The sequence below is a fragment of the Bos mutus genome, chromosome 19 (assembly GCF_027580195.1).
Source record: "Bos mutus isolate GX-2022 chromosome 19, NWIPB_WYAK_1.1, whole genome shotgun sequence".
NCBI classification, from domain to species: Eukaryota; Metazoa; Chordata; class Mammalia; order Artiodactyla; family Bovidae; genus Bos; species Bos mutus.
This window is the reverse complement of record NC_091635.1, coordinates 4,902,872-4,924,811: the sequence shown is the minus strand read 5'-3', so window position 1 is coordinate 4,924,811 and position 21,940 is coordinate 4,902,872. Positions and strand designations below refer to the sequence as shown.

At 53.7% G+C, this 21,940-nt stretch overlaps 1 protein-coding gene across 5 annotated transcripts in view; it reads left to right on the top strand.

The window, feature by feature from the left end:
• SLC39A11 (solute carrier family 39 member 11) overlaps nucleotides 1–21,282 on the top strand; it is a 375,544-nt gene extending 354,262 nt beyond the window's left edge. For all 5 annotated transcript variants that reach the window (XM_070389009.1, XM_070389011.1, XM_070389008.1 and 2 more), the window contains 3 exons: nucleotides 15,042–15,140; nucleotides 17,763–17,921; nucleotides 19,617–21,282. In XM_070389009.1, the coding sequence (XP_070245110.1) occupies nucleotides 15,042–15,140; nucleotides 17,763–17,921; nucleotides 19,617–19,695 (337 nt within the window). In that variant the 3' untranslated portion in view covers nucleotides 19,696–21,282. The remainder of the gene's footprint in view (nucleotides 1–15,041; nucleotides 15,141–17,762; nucleotides 17,922–19,616) is intronic.
• The last annotated feature ends 658 nt before the right edge of the window (nucleotides 21,283–21,940 follow it).

Genomic DNA, 21,940 nt, shown 5'->3' with positions numbered 1-21,940 from the left:
AGGTTCAATCCCTGGGTCGGGAAGATCCCCTGGAGGACGGCATGGCAACCCACTCTGGTATTCTTGCCTGGAGAATACCGTGGACAGAGGAGCCTGGCAGGCTTCAGTCCATGGGGTCACAAAGAGTCGGATACGACTGAAGCAACTTAGCATGCGCACATATTATAATGATGTTTATGTATAATAAATATAGGATCATGAAGGCGCTAAAAAGAGTGAGTAGATCTTCTCTCTGGGTAAATTGGAAGGCTCCTGATGGGGTCTTGCAGTGAATTAGGAGATTTATACGGAAATGAGAGCTAGGGGAACTGAGTGTTCCATTGAGGAGCAGAAGGGTTTGGTTTTTTTCTTTATTGTAGTATAGTTGATTTAACAATATTGTGTTAGTTTATATATATGGGTGGCTCAGATGGTAAAGCATCTGCCTACAATGCAGGAGACCGGGGTTCAATACCTGGGTCAGGAAGATCCACTGGAGAAGGCAATGGCAACCCACTCCAGTACTCTTGCCTGGAAAATCCCATGGACGGAGGAGCCTGGTAGGCTACAGTCCATGGGGTCGCAAAGAGTCGGACACGACTGAGCGACTTCCCTTTCCTTTCCTTATAGACATATATTCTTTTCCCTTATAGGTTATTACAGAATACTGACTGTAGTTCCCTGTACTATACAGTGGATCCTTGTTGGTTATCTAGTTTATATAAGCAGTGTGTGTATGTTAATCCCAATCGCCTGCTTCATCGTTCCCCTAGAGAATGTTTTTCTTTGTCAGGTGGTGGGCCACCCCTGGAGGTTTTGGAATAAAATGAGCACGGTGAGCAGGTGTCCATGCAGCTAACCCTCTAGGGGAAAGGGAAATAGGGTTTGGAGTCTGGACTTGGTTTAAACGTCCAAATGTCACTTAACCCCCCAGCCCCTGGTCTCTGGTCTGTAGGTTGAGAATTCATGTCTGCCACCTTGCACCCTCCTGGCAGGCACCTTTGAAATGGCGACTGCGATTGTCCTTTAGAAAGATCACCCGCCGTCGGTGGAGGAAGAGGATGGGGGAAGATTGAAGGGAGAAGCAACTCGGGGCAGAGGCGAGTCAGGGTGGGGTGAGGACCGCAGTGCAGACCTCAGCTCTGCGGCTCCTTCCCACCCCGGGCCCTCAGCCGCAACCCCCCCAGCCCGCCCCCGCCCCCATTTCCTCTTGATCCGCCAGCAACCTGTTTCCTGCTGAGCCCTTCCAAGCGATAATTACATATGCTTTTCTCTTCTCTTAATGATTATCTGTCTCCTGGCAGGCGCTCTGCCCCACACCTGGGGCTGCTTCACCCCACCTGGCATCCAGGTGTTGCGGATGCCCCCCCACCCCTGGATTAGTTCCCGAGGCCGCCCTAACTAATTACCGCAAAGCGGGTGGCTTAAGGCAACCGAGGTGTATCCTCTCACGGTTCTGGAGGCCGGAAGTTGGGGACAAGGTGCTGGCAGGGCCGCCCTCCCTCTGAGCCCTCCTGGGGAGCATCCTTCCGGGTCCCCTCCAGCTTCTGGTGGCTCCAGTGACTCCCAGCTTTCTGCAGCCTGATTCCACCTCAGGCGCACTGCAACTAGAGAAAAGCCCACACAGCAGTGAAAACCCAGCACAGCCAAAAAGACTCAGTAACTAACTAAATAGAATTATTAAAAAATGAATCATCTGCTCAGTGAAGATTCACAGATCCTTTTCCTGCTCAGCACTGGGCCCATCCTCAGTTGGGTCAGCTGGAATCAGAGGCCACAGGATGACATGGCAGTCACGCGTGAGCCTGATGCATCCCCAGGACCCTCAGTGACCTGGGACCACCTGTGTGCTGAAACAGTCAAGCCACAGGGGATGCAGACTGCAGCAGCCCAGGCTGACGGCAGCCTCGAGGGTGTGGAGGAGTGGCCCGAGTTATCCCCAGCCACTGTTGCCGGGACGGGCTGTGCCGCTTCGTCCCAACCCAGCATGGCAGCTCCATCGGCCTCCCTGGTTAGAGAGAATGGTCCTCTGTCCTGGCTGGCTGGCTTCTTAGCATTTCCTGCCTCCCTCTTATGATGTGTTACTTTGCTCATAAATTGTCCGTCCGGCCCACGAGCCAGACACCTGCATCATTGATTGCTCCAGGAAGTGGTGCCGTGAATGTTCTGGTGACCTCAGCTGCGGGGACCCCAGAGGCTTCCCCAGACTGAGTGAGTCCAGGAGCCCAGCCTCTGACTCATCAGCCGTCCAGGGAGCCTGGTGAACCCAGCTTCTGTTGTAGCCTGTGGATAATCCCAAGCCGTTAACAGAAATTAACCCCATGGCTCCTCGGGGGCCAACGCGAGAGCAGAGAAACCTTTCTTGTGAGTCATGGCAAATATTTGCCTTGAAAGCTTGATTGGGAAACCGCCTTAAGCTCTTGGATGGCATGACCCAGGGACTTAAAGGGCCCCTCTGCCAGCTGCGATCTGGTGTGCAGGGTTGAAAAGGCAAGACAACTCCCTTGCCTTAAGCCTGGGGAAGGGCCCCCAAGCTGCCAGACCTCAGAGAGGAGGCCTGGGGCTCGGTCCTCCCCAGGGAGATGGAAGCAACTGGTGTCACTGAGACTCTGGGCTCCCTGATGACCGTGATTTGGTTTCCTGGCTCCGTGTTTGTAAATGGGTTTTCTACTGGGTCATCCCTTTGCTTCTCAGTAGAAGCTTTTATAGGCCAAGCACGAGGTGTGACATCCTCTGCTGACCCAGTTCTGCCCTCCACATCACATCACATCACATCAGCCTCGAGGAAATGCAGGAGCAAACCCAGAGCCATCACGGCATTGGATAGCTTTCGCCTCTCTTCCGTCCGAGTGTCTGTCCTCTTCATTATTGTTATTTACTTATTTCTGGCCGCACTGGGTCTTCGCTGCTGCGCTCGGGCTTTCTCCAGTTGTGGTGAGCAGGGGGCTGCTCTCTCATTGTGGTGTATGGGCCTCTCGTCGCTGTGACTTCTGCTGCAGAGCCCAGGCTCCAGGGCAGGCAGGCTTCAGGAGCTGCAGTACGCGGGCTCCTTAGTTGCAGATCACGGGCTCAGTTGCCCCTTGGCAAGCGGGGCCTTAGTTCCTGGACCAGGCATCAAACCCGAGTCCCCTGAATTGGCAGGTGGATTCCTCACCACTGGACCACCAGCAAAGTCTCAGGAGTGTCTGCTCGATCCATCCAGCCGCCCAGCTGTCCTTCCACCCAGGACCTACAGAGAGCTAGCTACCTGGAAAGAGCCGATGGGTCTTCTGCCAAACACAGTTGCTGGGGTGAATGTGGCAAGTAGGAGGGAGCCCCGCTCCCCCTGAAGATTTTGCAGGAAGCAGAGCCTTCTTGAGAAGATAGCTGACCACGTGATGTGTTTTCCGTCTGAGGGTCGAGTGCCCGCACCGTCCTGGACTCCAGAGCAGGAAAAGAAACAACTCTTGTAAAGACTCCAGGCAGGAGGTCTCTCTCAGAGGCTGGTCCCCCCGGAGTGGTTAGGCGCCAGTGGACCAAGTTCATTTTGTCTTGTGTTGCTGACTTTCTGCTCTTGTTTTAAAGAAACAGGTGCCTCAAGGTCAAGCTGTAGGTCTTACCTTGTTCGGATTTGAACTTTCACCATGCACTGGAGATTGACTCATAAGTCAAGCAGTTATATAAATAAGAGGGTTGATAAGGAGATAGCTGAGACTCCACTGAATAAACAGCTTCCTCAGGGTGGAAATCGCCTCGTGGCCAAGTTGCAGGTAATGGTCTGGACACGGAGGTTCCCTCAGACATAGTAATGGGGACCCTTAGCTTTAAAAAAACACTGCGTAGGGAGTTCTCTGCTGGTCCAGTGGTTGGGACTCGGCGCTTTCACTGCTGTGACCCGGGTTCCGCCCTTGGCTGGGGAACTGAGACCCCGCGAGCCACAGGACATAGCCAAAAAACAAACAAACAAACAAAAACACTGTGTAAAACTTTGGGGGAGCCAGTGAGTTTCTTAGAGCCCAGTTAGGAAGAAGTTCAAAATCAGCTTGACACACCTGTCTCGCCTACACCAGGCTCTCCTACTGGCCCTGCTGTGGTTTTGTAGCCAGAAGTGGGGTCTGGCTACTCGCTGTTTAAACGCCATTAAAGAAGCAACGTTGATGGAAGGAAAGTTTGCTTCAGTTTGGATGTTGCGGGTGGGGGTGGTTGTGGACACCTGTCCAAAGGCTGACTCCCCCTCCCTCCCCACGCCGACAATCAACAATCAGGGAGCAAGAAATTTTACAGACGGAGGGAGGGGGCCACATGCAGAAGCAGCACAGTCTGCTCTGACGGTCACTTTGAAATTGGTCATCGGTGGTCTGACCAGCCTCATCTTGATTGTTTTAGGTACAGTTGTAAACTTCAGGGCCGGTTTTAGAGTTGGTTTGTTCCTGTTTCCTTGAGGCCAGTTCTTGGGACTGTGGCAGCTTACACTGTGCCTACAGTCTGCTCATCATGTAGTTAACTTCTTCCACCTGGTGGTGGGGTTTCAGTATCTATAAGACAACTCATATTCCAGAAATATGGCTTAGAATATTATCTACAGTCCTTGAGAAGGAACTAACTCATTGACTACATTATTATTATTACTTAGTCTTATTTGATTCAACTGTTTTCCTTTATTCCTGCATGTTCTCGCTTCTGAGATTAAGCTTCTTTGGCTAAAGTTTGTCCATAGACAGAAGGCAGGTGAGGGACATGGGGGGCGAGGACCACAGCATCCTGCTCTGTTCAGCTTTGGGGGAAAAGGGTTCTGTCTCGTTTGAGGCGGACGGTCCACAGCGGTGATGGATGAGCAGGAGGGGACGGCAGAGTGAGGAGGATGGGCCCTGTGGCTCCTCTCCTCCCCGCCGCCCTCGTTTGACCTCTCCTGACCCGGCATCCCCAACTCCTGCCTCCCTCCGCTTCTCTACCCACACCAGCATCGTGAACACTCAGAGTCACCCTTCTAATCATGTTACGTCACGGCCCCCAGCTATCCTCAGAGAAGCACCACATCCTGAACACGTGGCTTGGCAATTCCACTCCTATTTTCTGCCCCAAATGACCAAGACAGGTGTCCCTATGAAAACTTGTACACCCAGCGCTGTTCACAATGGCCGAAAGGCAGAAGCCATCCACATCTCCATCTGTGAATAAACGGATGCACAAAATGCAGTGGATCCACGCAGTAGGATGCTGACTTAGCCACGAAAAGGAATGAAGCCCTGGCACGCGATATAACGCGGATAGACTCTGGAAACACGGTGAAAAGTGAAGAAGCCACCCACTAGAGGCCACAGGTCTGCAGCCGTCTCCTCCTATTCACAGGACACTGGCCCAGAGGCTCCCTGTTGCCAACCTGAGTCTTCCCATGTCCCAGGTTGTCCTGGCCGTCAAGCCCTTGACCTCACTGGACCTGAAGCTAACAAATGTGTAGAGCCAAGTTTCCTCTGCCTGCCCATCCCCTCCCTGCACCGCTCATCTCTGTTGGCTGAGGAGCTAGCAGGACGCTCTAAGCCCCCCGAAACTCCTTTCATTTGCAAAGGAATATCAACCCTCCCTGGGTTAAGGAAGCCCAGGCCGGGTGTTGGACTGACTATGTACTCACAGACCAACCTAGACAGCATATCAAAAAGCAGAGACATTACTTTGTAAACAAAGGTCCATCTAGTCAAGGCTATGGTTTTTCCAGTGGTCATGTATGCATGTGAGAGTTGGACTATAAAGAGAGCTGAGCACAGAAAAATTGATGCATTTGAACTGTGGTGTTGGAGAAGACTCTTGAGAGTCCCTTGGAGTGCAAGGAGATCCAACCAGTCCATCCTAAAGGAGATCAGTCCTGAGTGTCTGATGTTGAAGCTGAAATTCCAATATTTTTGCCACCTGATGTGAAGAGCTGACTCATTTGAAAAGACCCAGATATTGCAAAAGATTGAAGGCAGGAGGAGAAGGGGACAACAGAGGATGAGATGGTTAGATGGCATCACTGACTCAATGGACATGAGTTTGGGTGGACTTCGGGAGTTGGTGATGGACAGGGAGGCCTGGCGTGCTGTGGTTCATGGGGTCGCAAAGAGTCGGACACGACTGAGTGACTGAACTGAACTGAATCTCTTCCTGGACATGGAGGGATGCAGGACCAAGGGACACACACATTCTCACTCCGTGCAGACAGCCAGCAGTTTCCCACTAGAGCTCAAAGCTCCCTGTTCAGTTTGCACTAGGCTCGAGGTTCAATCACACTCCCTGAAGGGGGAGGAGGAGCAGGTGGCGTTCAGCTTTGAACTTGGTCCACGTGCCCCAAGGATAAGTGAAGGTACAGCTCAGTCTAAACAAGGGGCTAGGGAGGTAAAATCCCTGCTCTTTAAGTTTCGCGCTGGCCAGGAGCCAGGTGGAGAGGGCCCTGGGACAGCGGCTGCCCTCGAAGGCTATTGAGAGCGTCTGTTATTCAGCCGCAGAGCATTCAGCTCCAAAGATCGTGCCCGGGAGATCCTCGTGCGGCTGGAAAAGAAAGGAGCCTTTCAGCCCGCCCCCACCTCTCTCTCTCTCTCTCTCTCTCTCTCTCTCTCTCTCGTTTGGCCCGTGCTCCAGCTTTGGCTGAGCCGCTCTTTTGGAGTTTCCTCTCAGGGTGATCGGTTTATGCTGTCCAGATGTGCGCAACGCGATGGTGTGGGGTTGGAGCTTTCCAGATGTGTGCCAACAGGAAAGTGAGCTTTGGCCAAGGCGGGGGCCTGTTTCCGCAGCCCCCGAAATCTGGACAACCCACAATGCCATCGTTGTGTGGGAGCCACAAAGCTCGGGGCTCTGGGAAAGAGCTCCTGGGGGCACCCGGGTAGCCTCCTTATTGTACAGCTGGAGACATCGGGGCCAGGGAGTCGTGACATGCTGGCTACTGACTGCCTGCAGCTGGGAGCCGACCAGACCTCAGGTTTCGCTAGAACTCACAGGCCCGCGTCTGTGCGCAGGTCTGCCTCATCAGTGTGCGCCTGGCACTCTTCTAGGTTCTTGGGGACAGACAAGGATTCTCAGCTTGTTCTGATGCCAGGTCAGATGTTGTTCAGTGACTCAGTCGTGTCCGACTCTTTGCGATCCCATGGACTGCAGCACACCAGGCTTCCCTGTCCTTTACTGTCTCCCAGAGTTTGCTCAAACTCATGTCCATTGAGTCAGTGATGCCATCCAGCCATCTCATCCTCTGTCGACCCCCATCATCGGGGTCTTTTCCAAAGTGTTGGCTCTTCGCATCAGGTGGTCAAAGTACTGGAGCTTTGGGAGGTAAAAAAATGAACAATTGACATAAAAAATAAGTATATTATATAGAAGGTAGGAGCTGCTGTCCAGTTAAAAAAAACAGCGTTAAAGGCACATGGGAGTATCCCCAGCATTTTTTTTTTTAAGTAGAAAGGACATACCAAAATGGAGCGGGACCAAGTGGTCTCAGGCCATCTCCTACAACCATTGTATGGAATCAGTCCTGGCAACTGAAACTAATTGACGAGAACGAGAATACAAGAAAAAAAAGACATAATAAAGTCATGGCCAGGGAAGTTTCTGGCTCAGTCTTTTAAAAGGTGAAGAAATGAGCCACGGATACCTGAGAAAGAAGGTTCCAGTAGAAATGCCTTGAGGCGGGAGTAGACAGGCACGTTTGAGGATGAGAAAGGAGGCGGGATGCTGGAGGGGAAGGAGCCGGGTGAGGAGCCGTGGATGAGGAGGCCGGAGTGGAAGGGAGGGCAGGGGCTCGTGGGTCTTGGGGGCTGCGGGGAGGACCTGGACTCTGCCTCCGAGGGCCGTGTGCTGCCCAGGGATGCTCTGAGCAGAGAAGCATGGCAGGCGGACATGGCAGATGTGCCAAGAACGGACTCTGGGGGCACGGGACACACAGGGAGCCCAGTCAGGACGCTGAGCTGTTCACCAGGGCGAGATGGTGGGGGTCCCCCCGGGCCACTGGCCACATTTCCTGTGTCTCCCAAGAGATAGAGGGTGGGGGGAGAGGGCCTGGGATCCAGTGCCGGCTCCCCAGCTGCGGGACCCCGGCTGTGTTCTCAGGTTTCCCCCTCACCCTTTCTGGGCCTTGGTTCCTACGTCTACAGGACAGAAAATGAACTTATACCTCCTGAGTGAAAGAAATCATAGATGCTTATAAATAGGCACTTTAAAAAAGAAGTCCTTTAGAAGAAGGTGCCAAAATGCTGGAAAAGGTTAGAGCGGTTTGCAGTGGTATTTTGTGTGCTGAAAAAAAAACCGAAATGTTTTAGTCCCAAGCCCTTCTCTAAAACGTTGAGCCTGGCTTGATGGGAGTGTTTGGTTTCTATACCAGCAGGCACATCTCAGAGATGCCAAACCCCTGTGACAAAGTGAGTCACACCAACTTTGGGGCTTCCCTGGTGGTGGCTCAGCTGTAAAGAATCCACCTGCCAAGCAAGAGATGTGGGTTCGATCCCTGGGTCAGGAAGATCCCCTGGAGAAGGAAATGGCAACCCACTCAAGTATCCTTGCCTGGAAAATGCCATGGACAGAGGAGCCTGGTGGGATACAGTCCATGTGGGTCACAGAAGAGTCAGACACGATTTGGCAACTAAAGAAAAACAGCAAGGCAGCCTCACGCTGGTCCTGTGCATATGTTTGACTTGCGTGCTGGGAGACTTAGCTGGTCAAGGTCCCCGAGGCATCTCTCGGGGAGTAGAGCTCACCTAGCCAGCTGTAGGCTCCTCTGTCTTCTGACACGGAGAGGTGTGCAGAGGTGGCCTGAACCACCCTCTGACACCACCCTGCCTTGTGGCTTGACTTCCTGGGGCTCCTCCCAGCCCTCTTCAGGGAGGGCGGCCGACTTGAAGGGAACCGATGGGTCATCTCATCGCTCCAGCCCGTGGCAGTAAGCCTCCCAGAAGAGAAACAAGGGGTGGGGGAAGATCCCTTGCGTGCTAAGCCAGCTCCACCAAGCAGGTAGGGCTGGGCAGCCCTGCGGGGAGCACCCAGCCCCTTCCCACCTGCAGGCTCATCAAACACCTCGACAAGCAGCCCGAGTGGGAAGCCGGTGATGTCACCGCCTCGCCTGAACAATCGGGCCTTTCACAGCAGGATGATAACAATCGCCACCGTGTGTAAGGGCCTGCCACACAAGAACACACACGCTCATCACTCCTGGGAGGATCTGAAAGCCGAGGTGCAGCAGGGCTTGTCAGGAATATGCCGGTCTCCTTTCATAATCAGCCGGCCAGAGAACATAGCCCAAAGAGCCAGTCTGCGGGCTGCAAGGAGGCTCACTTGCCAGTTTTCAGAGAAACCCGTGACTCTCTCCACCATTTCCCCAGGAGGCCTCGCCTGCAACCCCAGAAATAACCTCTTTGTTGTTCAGTCGCTAAGTCGTGTCTGACTCTTCATGACCCCATGGACTGCAGCCCACGAGGCACCTCCCTCCATGGTATTCTCCGGGCAAAGAATACTGGAGCGGATTGCCATTTCCTTCTCCAGGGTATCTTCCCCACCCAGGGATCGAACCCATGTCTCCTGCACTGGCGGGTGGATTCTTTACCACCGAGCCACCAGGGAAGCCAAAGTAACCCCTACACAGAGCATAGTCTGTGCTGGGGTTCAAGCAGGAATATCCCACTGCACAACTCCAGGGGTGCTATTCACTGAGAACACAGCGTGCCCCCAGAATCATGCAGCACTGCGGTTCTGAAGTTACTGCCTCTGGAAGAAGGAATCAGGGCCCCGGTGGTTCTCAGGTGTTGCTTTTACCCTGAATCCCAGGGATCTGTCTTGCTGCAGCTAATGTTCCTAGAAGAGTCCACTCCACTGAGCCTGGCAAATCTCAAACACGATGCACGCGGTCGGGCGGTTTTCTTGTTCAGTCTGGCAGTTTCAGGCATTCAGGTGTTTGTGGAGAAAGCAAGTTCACCTAAGCTTGCTCACTCTGGTCCGTGGTTCTCAACAGGGGATGTTTTGCAGCATCTGCAGATGTTCCTGGTTGTCCCAACTGAAGGGAGGCTGTTGGTATCTGGTGAGTAGAGGCCAGGGATGCCACTAGATGTCCTGCAGTGCCCCAGATGGGCAATCACAGCAAGGAACTGGTCCCCAGTGTCCAGAGCCACAGGTCAAGGAGAAGCCTGCTGTAGGGGGGATGTTCTGACCCCCCTACCTGAAGGTCTCTGATCACAGCAAGGAACTGGTCCCCAGTGTCCAGAGCAGCAGGTCAAGGAGAAGCCAGCCATAGGTGGAACGTTCTGACCCCCCTACCTGGAAATCTCTGGTTAACATCACCCCCAACAGGCCTTCACTCCCTCACTGCCAGAGCGAGCCAGAGCCTCAGCTCACTGGTCCAGGAGGCACGGCAGCACCTCCTCCTCTGCTGGGGCCTGGAGCCCAGATAACTGTCTCTCTCCAGGATACTCTGATGGGTCTGCCTGAGGCCCAAAGACACGAGGCATGTGGAGCAGTGGTTGCGGGTCCCCTCTGTCACTTCCCAGCTGGGTCACCCTGGGGACATGTCACCTGACCCCCTTGTGCATCAGTTTCCCCATCTGTGAAATGGGGTGATGATGGTAGAAAACACTTAGGAGGTAGTTGCGAGTACGGAGCGTGTCGCTACACGCAAAATGCTTCCAACCACGCCCGACATTTAGTAACACGCCATAAATGGGCAGGGATGATTATCGTCGGTTTTATTCTAGCCAGAGGACCTTAGTCTCCCTCCAACAGGCGTGGTAACGACAGACAAGCTGGTTTCAGCCGCAGGTTGTTGCAATGGGGTCTGTGCTGCTGCCGACACTTGCCGAGAGCTTTCCCCAAGCTCAAGGCCAGAAGCTTTTGTTTTTTTGGCCACATGGCAAGCAGGATTTTAGTTCCCTGACCAGGGATCAAACTGGCGCCCTCCGCAGTGGAAGCACTCAGAGTCTTAACCAAAGGACTACCAGGGAACATTCTTAAGTGAAAGGTTTGAGTGGAGAAGGCTAAGGCATGGATTTTAAGGGAACCCTCTCATTCAGCACAGGGGTCAGCCTCCAGAGATGGGGGGAGACCCTGGGATGGAACCTCAGGCTTGGCCCTTGGGGAGACCACTGGGTCAGAGCTGAGGCATTTGTCCTGAAAAGCCAGCAAGCTTAGTTGCACAGGGAGGAGTCTTAGAAGATGATGCCAAGGAGAGATGGGCCTTGACTCCAGAGTGTTTTCTGCTCTTCTTTGTGCCCTGTGGCTTTAAATTGGGGTGGGGGCACCCCACTCCAGTACTTGCCTGGAAAATCCCATGGACAGAGGAGCCTGGTAGGCTGCAGTCCATGGGGTTGCTAAGAGTCAGACACGACTGAGCGACTTCACTTTCACTTTTCCTTTCATGCACTGGAGAAGGAAATAGCAACCCTCTCCAGTGTTCTTGCCTGGAGAATCCCAGGGATGCAGGAGCCTGGTAGGCTGATGTCTATGGGGTCACACAGAGTCGGACACGACTGAAGCGACTTAGCAGCAGCAGAGACGATAGGCCTGGACCACCCCGCCCTAAAATCTCACACCGTTGCTTACACTGTCCATTCTTCCTGATGGAAAAGCACCTCCCATCTCTCTCTAGCTACTGAAAGGCTCCTTATCCTTCAAAGTCCACTTTGAATGTCACCTTCTCCAGGAAAGAGTCCCAGAATCTCTTTCTTGGCCAGAATAATTTCTCTCCGTGGGCTTTCTGCTTCTCTCATGGCCTTTGGCCAGCTGCTGTCCTGGAGTCATTTGTAAACGGGTCTCTTCATCCTCCATTAGATTGTAAACTCCTGTAAGATGTGGGGCCCTTCCTGACATCTCCCTGATTAGTGTGTGTGTGAGCTCTCGCGAGTGGCTGGAGCCCAGTGCTGGATTCTGGAGTCACTCTTGAAAAGCGGATCCCCACTGGTTGCCAACCGCTATCTCCAGCCTTGGCTCTGACCCGGAGGTCACAGAATCTGGAAGTGTGAGGAGCGTGAGCTGGAGAAGGAATTGGTGCGAGGTCAGAAAGATCACCGGGCTGTGGACACTTTCACGGTGTCCGGTCCCTGCCGCTCCTCAGTCAGCTCTGAGCGGGGAGCCCCGACTCCCTGAGCCCCAGCTTCCCGGCTCTCCTTCGCACCTGGACACACGGTGGCCACGACCCTCTGCCACTTTTATTCTTGCCTGTGTTGGGTCTTCACTGCTGTGCCGCCTTTTCTCTTGTCCTGGTGCAAGGTCTTATCGCGCTGGCTTCTCTTGTTGCATCTCTGGGCTTCCCTGGTGGCTCAGATGGTAAAGAATCCGCTTGCAATGCAGGAGACACAGGTTCGATCCCTGGGTCAGGAAGATCCCCTGGAGGAGGAAGTGGCAACCCGCTCCTGCATTCTTGCATGGAGAACCCCATGGACAGAGGAGCCTGGCGGGCTACGGTCCAGGGACTGCAAAGAGTTGAACACGACTAAGCGACTAACGCTCTCTTCTTGCAGAGCACAGTTTCTAGGGTGCACGGGCTCAGTGGTTTCGATGCACAGGCTCAGTAGTTGTGGCGCACGGGCTTAGCTGTCCCACAGCACGTGGGATGTTCCCTGATGGGAGATCGGACCAGTGTCCCTGGCATTGGCGGGCGGCTCTTCACCACTGAGCCCCAGGGAAGCCCCCCCATCATTTCTGTCGATGCATCCTCTGTCCTCAGTGGCCCTCCCCTGTGATGCTCCTGCTGTTTCCCAGGATCCCCTCTGGCACCCACCCCAGTCTGCAGGCCATCGGACGCAGCTGCAAGTGGCCCCTGGTGTCCTCGGCTCCCAGCAGGGCAGGGGCTCCTGAGATGGAGGTGGGTGTGGCCACTGTCTTCGTCGTCAGCTTCCCTTTTGATGACTTCTTAGGCCAGTGGCTCTCAACACTGTTGGCACATTCCTCAAGTCTACAGTCCCAGCGCCTGACCCCATCATTTTTCACAATCTCCCCCTGGTGCAGGGGCAGTTAATTCCTGAACTGATGCAAGTGGAGAAGCAGAAGAGAGAGTGTGGAGGGAACTGAGCCTTTCCATTGGGTCACCCCCACAGATGCCCAGGACACAGCGTCCATGGGAACCTGATGCCCCAGCGTGTGTGTGCAGAGGGTGGCCAGGTTAAGAAGGAATGGATACAAAGGTGGGGAAGGCAGAGCTGCTGTGGTCCAGCCCTTGCTGTGGCTGAAGGAGCCCAGCTGCACTCAGGAACGATTCCACGGTGCTAGCACGATCCCAAGGGTGCGGTACCTGGTTGGGCTGGCAGCCCCATGCCGGAGACAGGGCAGGGCTCCGGGAATACGGCTGGCCAGGCGTAGAAGAATGGGGTTTCTGTGCCGCTTATCAGGATGGTGGCTCCCAGGCAGGGTGTAGAGGAGGAGGTTCCACAGCCTGCCCGCCTGACTGCTGGCTGCAGTCAGTCCCAAGTCATGGGGAGGACTTTGAACAGATGGAGCCCCACGTCTGACTCACTGGCGACATGGGGTGGCCACTCCCTCCCTGGCTAGGTCTGGGGTGAGTCCTGTGCCTGCCTGTGGACAAGGGGGACAGATGATGGCCTGGGACCATGAGCCAGCCACAGAGTGCCCTCTGACAAGGGGTGTAAGACCTGGACAGGCACCTTGACCTTCCTCATTGAAAAAAACCTTGTTGTATGCATTTGCGTGCTCAATCGCTCAGTCGTGTCCAACCCCAGAAACTGCAGTCTGCCAGGCTCCTCTGTCCATGGAATTTTCCAGGCAAGGAAACTGGAGGGGGTTGCCATTTCCTTCTCTGGGGGATCTTCCCGACCCAGGGATCGAACCCACATCTACTGTGTCTCCTGCATCAGCCGGTAGATTCTTCACCGCTGCGCCACCTGGGTGGCTGAGTGGGCAAGGAGGACAGGGTGCAGCCGGCTGCTGGTTGAAGGCACTCCCTGGCCGCTGTCCAGAGCTGATGGCCGGACCCCCATTGGCAGCAAGGCAGACAGACATGAGCCAACTGACCAAAGCCAAGGGATGGTGGCATTTCCCTTTTTCATCCAGTCCATCCACGACTCCCTCGGGCCACGTTCCAGCACTGCTTGCCAAGTGGCACCCACATCTCAAACCCTGCAGACCTTCAGTGATCAGATGAGCCCTGGTGGAAGGGCTGCCCTGCGGACCTGTCCAGCCAGGGTAGTCTCGTCTGGGGAGGTACCCTAAGGCTGCCTTCCCGTTGCACTCAGCCTGACCTGGTTTCCCTCCGGTTGTGCCGTTCCATCCTCTGCAGTGGACGTCCAGCTTCCTGCACTGGTTTGCTGCCTGCGGAATGAGGGCTCGTGGTGTGTGTGGGTGCCTGGGGGTTTCCCCGAGGATCACGGAGTACCTTTGTCCTGTCTCTTTCTGTTTCTCCCTTGCTTCCACTCCAATGCCTGGTCTGGGTGCAAAGCAGGCTCTCCAGGCTTGGCTGCAACCAAACGACCAATTCACAGAGCCCAGGCAGGAGGGCAGAGGGTCGCGGTGAACTCCCCAGAGCCCCCAGAAGTGCAGTGTTAGCAGCAGACTGGTGAGCGGAGGCCGCCGGGAAGCCCAGCCCAGCCCCTGATCTGTGTCCCCGTCACAGTCTGCATCCAAACCTCCTCGTCCTGTTTCTGAAGTGGCTTCTCAACAAAAATGTGACTTGTCCATCTTCAGGCCGTAAAGGAAGGGACCACCCCCATAGAGGCACAGAATCAGGTCACTGGGTACGACAGCCCGGCATGGTGGTTGTCGTTAACCCACGTGACCCCTTCCGTGTTCCATATGAGGGTCCGAGGTGTGGAAGTGAGGTGGTTTGTGCAGAGTTGTGTGGGTAAGTGGCGAACCCGGGCTCTCCTGACATCCAGCCAGCGTGCCCCGAGCTGCGCTGTAATGTCCATCAACACAGAGCGTCTCCAGGGACCCGACCCGGGACGGTGTGAAGGGGGAGGATCCTCGTCCCCCTCCTCTTCCCGCTCTAACCTTTCCCCGTCCTTCACCCGTCACAGGGATCCACCCGCACCTCTGACGCCACAGGAGGGCGTTGCTTAGAGGCCAGGGGCCCCCGTCCGCCTGGGTGCTCCGCTCTGGACGTCCTCCCTTCACGCGCCTCCTTGGTCTTTCAGGAATTTAGCCCTTGGAATTGGGATCCAGAACTTCCCGGAGGGCCTCGCCGTCAGCCTGCCCTTGCGAGGGGCTGGATTCTCCACCTGGAGAGCCTTCTGGTAAGTGCTGCAGATGCCGGCGTCAGGGGCCAGGGCCGGGTCTGCGGTGGAGTTCAGGGCAGTCCTCCGGCCGGCTTCTCTCTTCAAGAGCAAGCTCTTCCGGCTCGGAAGCGAACCTGGAGCTTAACCTCTTCTGGGCCGGAAGTGAACCTGGAGTTTCCAGAAACACTGGCCATCTGGTTAGATCCTGCACCCCCAAAGCTCATCCCTTGACCTTCAGCCCCGACTACCGCTGAATAGGAGTTTCCTATTTTCAAAAGCCTTCCAGGGATAGCCATGCCCACTCAGGGTGGGGTTTTCTCCCCTGCTGGTGGAAGACCCGAGGCAGCTCTGCCGTCCACTGGCCCTATCACAAGCCCTAGGTAGGCTCACTCACCCCAGTCTGTCCCCAGGGGCCATCACACCAGCGCCCATCATGACGCTCGTCAAGGTGAGGACCAGGGTTCTCTCAGCAACATCTGGGCAGGTGAAGCCCGTGGTACTCACACTTAATGTTTTCATAATCCCCAAAGGGCTTTCTGGGGCTTCCCAGGTGGCTCAGTGGGAAAGAACCCGCCTGCCAATGCAGGAGACATAGGTTCCATCCCCGCGTCGGGAAGATCTGCTGGAGGAGGAAATGGCAACCCACTCCAGTGTTCTTGCCTGGAGAGTCCCATGGACAGGGGAGCCTGGTGGGCTACAGTCCACGGGGTCACAAAGAGACACAACCAAGTGCCTGAACAAAGGGCTTTCCAGTCTGTTTGCAACTTTTACCTTCCCAGTGACCTGGAAGGGGCCTCCCCAGGCTTCAGAGGAGGGACCCGGGGGCCCAGAGTGTCTGATAATCAGCTCGTCACGCGGTGGTGCCGAGGCTGCCATTTCTTCTGCCTCTCAGCTCACAGGGCCCCAAGCCTCAGGACGCCTCTTGGTTAAAGCAGTCGCCACTCTAGAATGTTTGCTGAGAGCTTTACAGGACTGCTAACAACAGTTAAAAAGCAGCTTCCATTTTATAGGGTCTTATGATTTACAAGTTCTTGCATATACGTCAATCACTTTATTTCCATCGTTATCATCTCTTCCTCTGTCCTGGGAGACGACGGAACAGAGCTTTTGAGAGAAGGCCAGCAGGATGACCCTAGAGATTCTTTTGAAACGTTAGTTCCCTGCACCTGAGAGCCGTGACTGTCATCTCATACAGAAGGTCCAGGGCTGCAGAGGGGCGGGAAGAGGGCCCCTGCGATCAGTGTCCAGACCCTGAGATGAAAGTTTCTGTTTAACTGGACACACTCAAGAGCTGCAGAGGGTGCTCCGAGCACGCAAGCACGGAGCAGGAAGCAGCGGCTCCTTTGAGAATGCTGCGGTGCAGGCTGTGTCTCCCCCACGCCCTCCATCTGTTTCTGGTCAGGGCAAGCGGGGACTGGGTGCTGGGAATTCACAGTCCTAGCCCGTCCTCGGTGCGAGGGCAGGAGGAGAGGTTGTCGCTCACCCCCCGTTTTACAGATGAAGGGACTGAGGCTCGGAGCCAGATGCCCACAGAAGGAACAGTGGGAAAGATGTCCCAGCACCTTGCGTATTGGTGTTCAGCCCATACAGGTGTCTCTTGCTGGTGGGGCTCAGCCATGGGGCTCAGGTACAGGCTTATCTCCAGGCACTGAATTCTCAGGGCTCGTGGGGGCTGCTGTTTTAATAGAGCTCGTGGGATTCCAGCCTCCAGACACCCTCAGATAAAGGGTGTTTTCCAAAGGAAAAATCTCACCTTAATCCAAGGAGGGGGTGTTGTGGGGAGAGGCCCTCACTGTATACCCGGCCAGGTAGGTCCACCTAGTGGGCAGGGGTCAGCAGGTGTGGGTCCTTCAGAAGGGGGTGCCATTGTGGCCGGAACCCCCACACACACCAAGCACAACCCAAGTCCTTGGGAAGTGTCTGCCCCACTCCTCCTTGTCAGTGTTCTAGCCTTCAAAGGACAATATAGCCCTCAGCTGGTGAACGGCTGGCGGTGTAACAGCAGTGTGTCCATACAATGGGATATTATGCAGTCATCAAAGGGATGAAGTCCACTTGTTACAACAGGGATGCGCCTTGAAATAAGCCAGTAAAAAGGATCACCTATTGTCTGACTCCATTTATAGGAAACATCCAGAGGGGGGAAATCCCTAGAGACAAAAAGTAGATTAGGGGTGGTCAGGGGCTGAGGGTAGGGAGGAACAGGGAGTGGCTGCCAGTGGGTATGAGGTTTGTTTTGGGGGTAATGAAAACCGTCTGGAATTGGATTGTGGGGAAACTGTTGCCTAACCTCGTGAATACACTGAAAACCACTGAACTGTACACACTCAGTGGGTGCCCCATTCGGTAGAAGAATTCTATCTCAATAAGGCTGTTATTTTAAGAAGACAATGTGGGAAACTTAAAACTCGAAAATAAACCTGGGAGGGGGTGCCTACGGTGACTGTGTAATAATAGGGAGTTGGGAAAACAGACAGAGGTGGTGTTAATAGAAACAACACACAATGAGGTGGTTTTGCCCAGCGATGCAGGATCTGACGTGGAGGACAATGCACACCTTTTGCAGAGCCGAGGCAGCCCGCGGAGCACGCGGGGTGTCCGCCCGAGCCTCCCCGAGGGGACGCGTCTGTTCTCTCCTAGGTACGGGCAGCTCAGCGGCATGGTGGAGCCTCTGGCCGGGGTCTTCGGCGCCTTCGCGGTGGTGCTGGCCGAGCCCATCCTGCCCTACGCGCTGGCCTTTGCGGCTGGCGCCATGGTCTACGTGATTATGGATGACATCATCCCCGAGGCCCAGATCAGGTGAAAGCCGCCCCGCCCCCACCCGGCCTGGTCTCCCTCCCAGCCGCGCCACCCCCCGCCCCCCCCACCCCGCCCCCGCATCTGCTCGGCCTTTTTTGGCCCCTCTTTCCTACACCTCCACCTCTTCAGGCCCCTTCCCAAGGTCATCTCAACCCTCTCCACTGGGTTCTTTGAAACCGAAAGAGGAGTAACAGGCAGGTGGGTGGAGAGCCGGACGACCTGATATCAAGCCCCACCCTCCACCCCCAATACACAGAATATTGTTTTGCATATTCTTTCTCTCTCTCTTTCTCTGTCTCTCTCTGTCTTTCTCTGTCTCTCTCTGTCTTTCTCTCTCTCTAGATTTTACTGGGGCTGGAAGGAGGGAGAGGTGAGCTCTACAATGTTAACCACAGCTGCACCTCCAGGTCTCCATTGTCCAGCTGTAGGCCAGGTGTTGGGGGGGCAGGAGGGGGATCCCTGCCTTTATTTCCTTCCGGTTTTCCTAGCAGAATGATTTTAAGGCAGGTTTACAAGGTCAGGTGTGTCTTCAGAAAGTCACTGCTGCTTTTTGCTATTCAAGCATGGATTCCGGAGCCCTCAAGGTGACCTTGAGGAAGTTACTTCTCCGGACCTCCATTTTCTCACCGGGAAAATGGGGATGATAACAGGACTGACCTCATCTGTTGATCCTCAGGGTTTACACGATTTAGTTTACCTGACATGTAGTGTTAGTCGTTTAGTCGTGTCCAGCTCTTTGCAACCACATGGACTGTAGCCCGCCAGGCTCCTCTGTCCATGAAATTCTCTAGGCAAGAATAATGGAGTGGGTTGCCACGCCCTTCTCCAGGGAATCTTCCCAACCCAGGGATCAAGCTCAGGTCTCCTGCTTTGCAAGCAGGTTCTTTACCATCTGAACCACCATGGTAAGCCCTAATAAAAGTTACTTGTCATGATTGGGGGTTTCCCAGGTGGCACCAGTGGTAAAGAACCTGCCTGCCCATGCAGGAGACTAAAAGACACAGGTTCGATCCTTGGGTGTGAAAGGTCCCCTGGAGGAGGGCATGGCATCCCGCTCCAGTATTCTTGCCTGGAGAATTCCATGGACAGAGGAGCCTGGCGGGCTTCAGTCCACGGGATCGCAAAGAGTCAGACACGACTGAAGCAACTTGGCATGCATGCTTGTCAATATTGCTATTTTTTAAATTGAAGTATAGTTACTTTACAATGTTGTATTGGTTTCAAGTGTACAGCAAGGTGATTCATTTATACATATTTAGATATCCTTTTTTGGATTTTTCTTTTTTAAAGGTTTTTTTTAACCAAATTTATTTTACTTATTTTGATTTGGGGCTGTACCCTGTACTGTGTGGGATCTTAGTTCCCCATCCAAGGACTGAGCCTGCACACCCTGCTCTGGATGACAGCATCTTAGCCACTGGACCTCTGGGGAAGCCCCTCAGATTCTCTTCATTGCAGGTTGTTACAAGATGTTGAATATAGTTCCCTGTGCTCTGCAGTAGGTCCTTGCTGTTCGTCTGTTGTATATATAGTAGTGCGTATCTGTTAATCCCAAGTCAATATTATTATTGTTACTATTATTATGAATAGGAGTAGTGCGTTTCTCTCGGAACTGGACACTGGAGGATGCTGTCAGCTTGGACGCTGTTCCTCGGGGCATCCAGGGCTCACTCTCTGCCTTTCCTTCCCTCCTAGTGGTAACGGGAAACTGGCGTCCTGGGCCTCCATCCTGGGCTTCGTGGTGATGATGTCGTTGGATGTGGGTCTGGGCTAGTGCCGAGACGCTCCGGACCCAGGGAAGGCAGCACGAGGAGGCGGCCACCGTTGGCTTCGGCAGGACCAGCCTCTTTCTTCACATGCAAACGTTTTCCTTCCTCTCCTTTTTCATCTCATTACCTTGATTGACTCTGATTAAAATATGACATTTTTTAGATTTCTTTTGAGGGAGATAGTGGTTTTATTTGGAATTTCAAGCAGGCCCAGAACTACAGATTTGTGCTTGGCCACTACGTAGAATCTTTCTTCAGTGGGATGACCAAGGAAACGCAGATCAGGGAAATCTTTTGTACCTTCAGTCGCCCTCGCTAGACTCAACGGAAGTTCCTCAAGGTCACCTCCAGAAGCAAGAGAGAAGTCTCCCGAGCATCTGACTCAGAAAGGCCAGGAGACAGCTCTTATCCGTCCTTCCCGCTCTTTTATCGCTGATCCTCTCTCCATCAAGACTGGAACAGGAGCATCATAGACAAGCATCATAGACAAAGCAACCCAGGGAGGAACTTACCTTCCTCTTCCTCCCCGACAGGGGATGCTGCATGGAAGGAGGCGCAGACGAAAGGAAGAAAATCAGCTGGTCTTTTCTTTTTCTTTTTCTGAAGGCAGAGATTGGCACTGTCGAAGGTAAGGGAATCAGGATAACTGTGGATCCACAGTGAGCCCTGTGAACCGAGGACAGAGAGGCACTTTGATTAGAGACCTCAGCTCTCTCTAGATTCCAAGAGCAACTCATTCTGCCATGGTCTCCAAGTCCCCCAGACGTGTTTTTATAAGCTTACAGCCTTCATTTTTCTAAGAGCCTTGGGGACACCAGCAAACTGCTAGAACTCAACCTCTTTGTTTACTTATGGAGGGAGTCACTGAAGCTCGCCTAAGTGAATACAAAACTAGGAATCTGCACTGGGTCTTCCTCCTTTGACTGTTTGGTAACTTGTAACCTCACCCAGACCTCCTAAGCTGTTTTACTGGATTTTGGTCAGAAAACTCAGGATGAGACAGGAAGAAGGGTAGAATAACGAGAGGTATTTTTTTACATGTCCCCTTTAAAGTAAATTTTAGCCAAGTCATCATTCTAAAATGACCCCTAAAGAATGAGATTTGAATGAGACTTGAAGCCAGTCTGCTCCCTAATCTATACACACAGCTTCTCCTGCAGGGTGGCGTATCTTGTCTACTTCAAACGTAGCTGAGGCCTGCTGTTCTTGCTGGTCAAAGGCACACGGGACCTTGAGTGGGTTCTGCTGACGAGGCAGGCAACCCAAGAGCCAGGTGTTAAGGCATTGTGTGATCAAGGCTCCCCCCCAGGTTGACATGTTTCATCGCTTCCAAGGGTGGATACACTGTTCTGGGAATGCCCTGTGCTGTATCTATGTACCTTCTTCCAGAGCACTGATGATCAACATTAAAGGCACGTTCAGAAGTTTGATTGGTAGAGATTCATTGGTTTAGTGGTTGGCATATGGGTGTTTTTATGTCTTTGTAACAGAGTTCTACATAATGCAGACTTCTTTCTGATGGACAAGACCTCATAACTGTGATTAATACCAATAAAGGGGATACTGTTGTGGATGACCTGTGCTGTGTCCAGTCCTTCTCAAAGCTGCCTCTTTCCAGTGGATGATATGAGAGCTAACTAGAGTTAGTCCTAGCCTCTGCCCTACCCATCACCAGGAGCAGCAAAGGAAAGAGCTCAGATGGGAAGGGCTAGCTAGATTCACGGTTGCAGACAACAGCGTCCAACTCCAGTTTACTTGGGCAAAGAATTTAATGGAAGGTTATCAGGGAGCTCATAGGGTCTATGAAGAATCAAACTTGAAAATGGGCTAGATCCAAGAAAACTAGAGGTCACGGGAGTGGGTTGCCATTTCCTTCTCCAGGCGATCTTCCCGACCCAGGGATGAAACCCGTCTCCTGCCTTGGCAGGCGGATTGTGCCACCTGGGAGGCCCCAGAGCTCTGGGAGTGTGACCCAGTCACGTCTTAGAAACGGCTTGACCTGGATGCCATGGCCCCTTGATCCTGGACCGGTACTCAGACGCCACCACTTGATGCCCCCAGCATCTCCATGGGGAAGAACTCTAGACTGATCCTGGTTGCTTGTGCCCTGACCTCACATTCAAACTTCTGAGCAGAGCAGGGTCATCTAGCTGGCAGAGTTTGGATCCTGTGTCCATGAACTAACAGGTCTTGCCCTCTTACTAAGACTCCCATAATAATGGATTTTCCAATTTTTGGAATGAGTTCAGA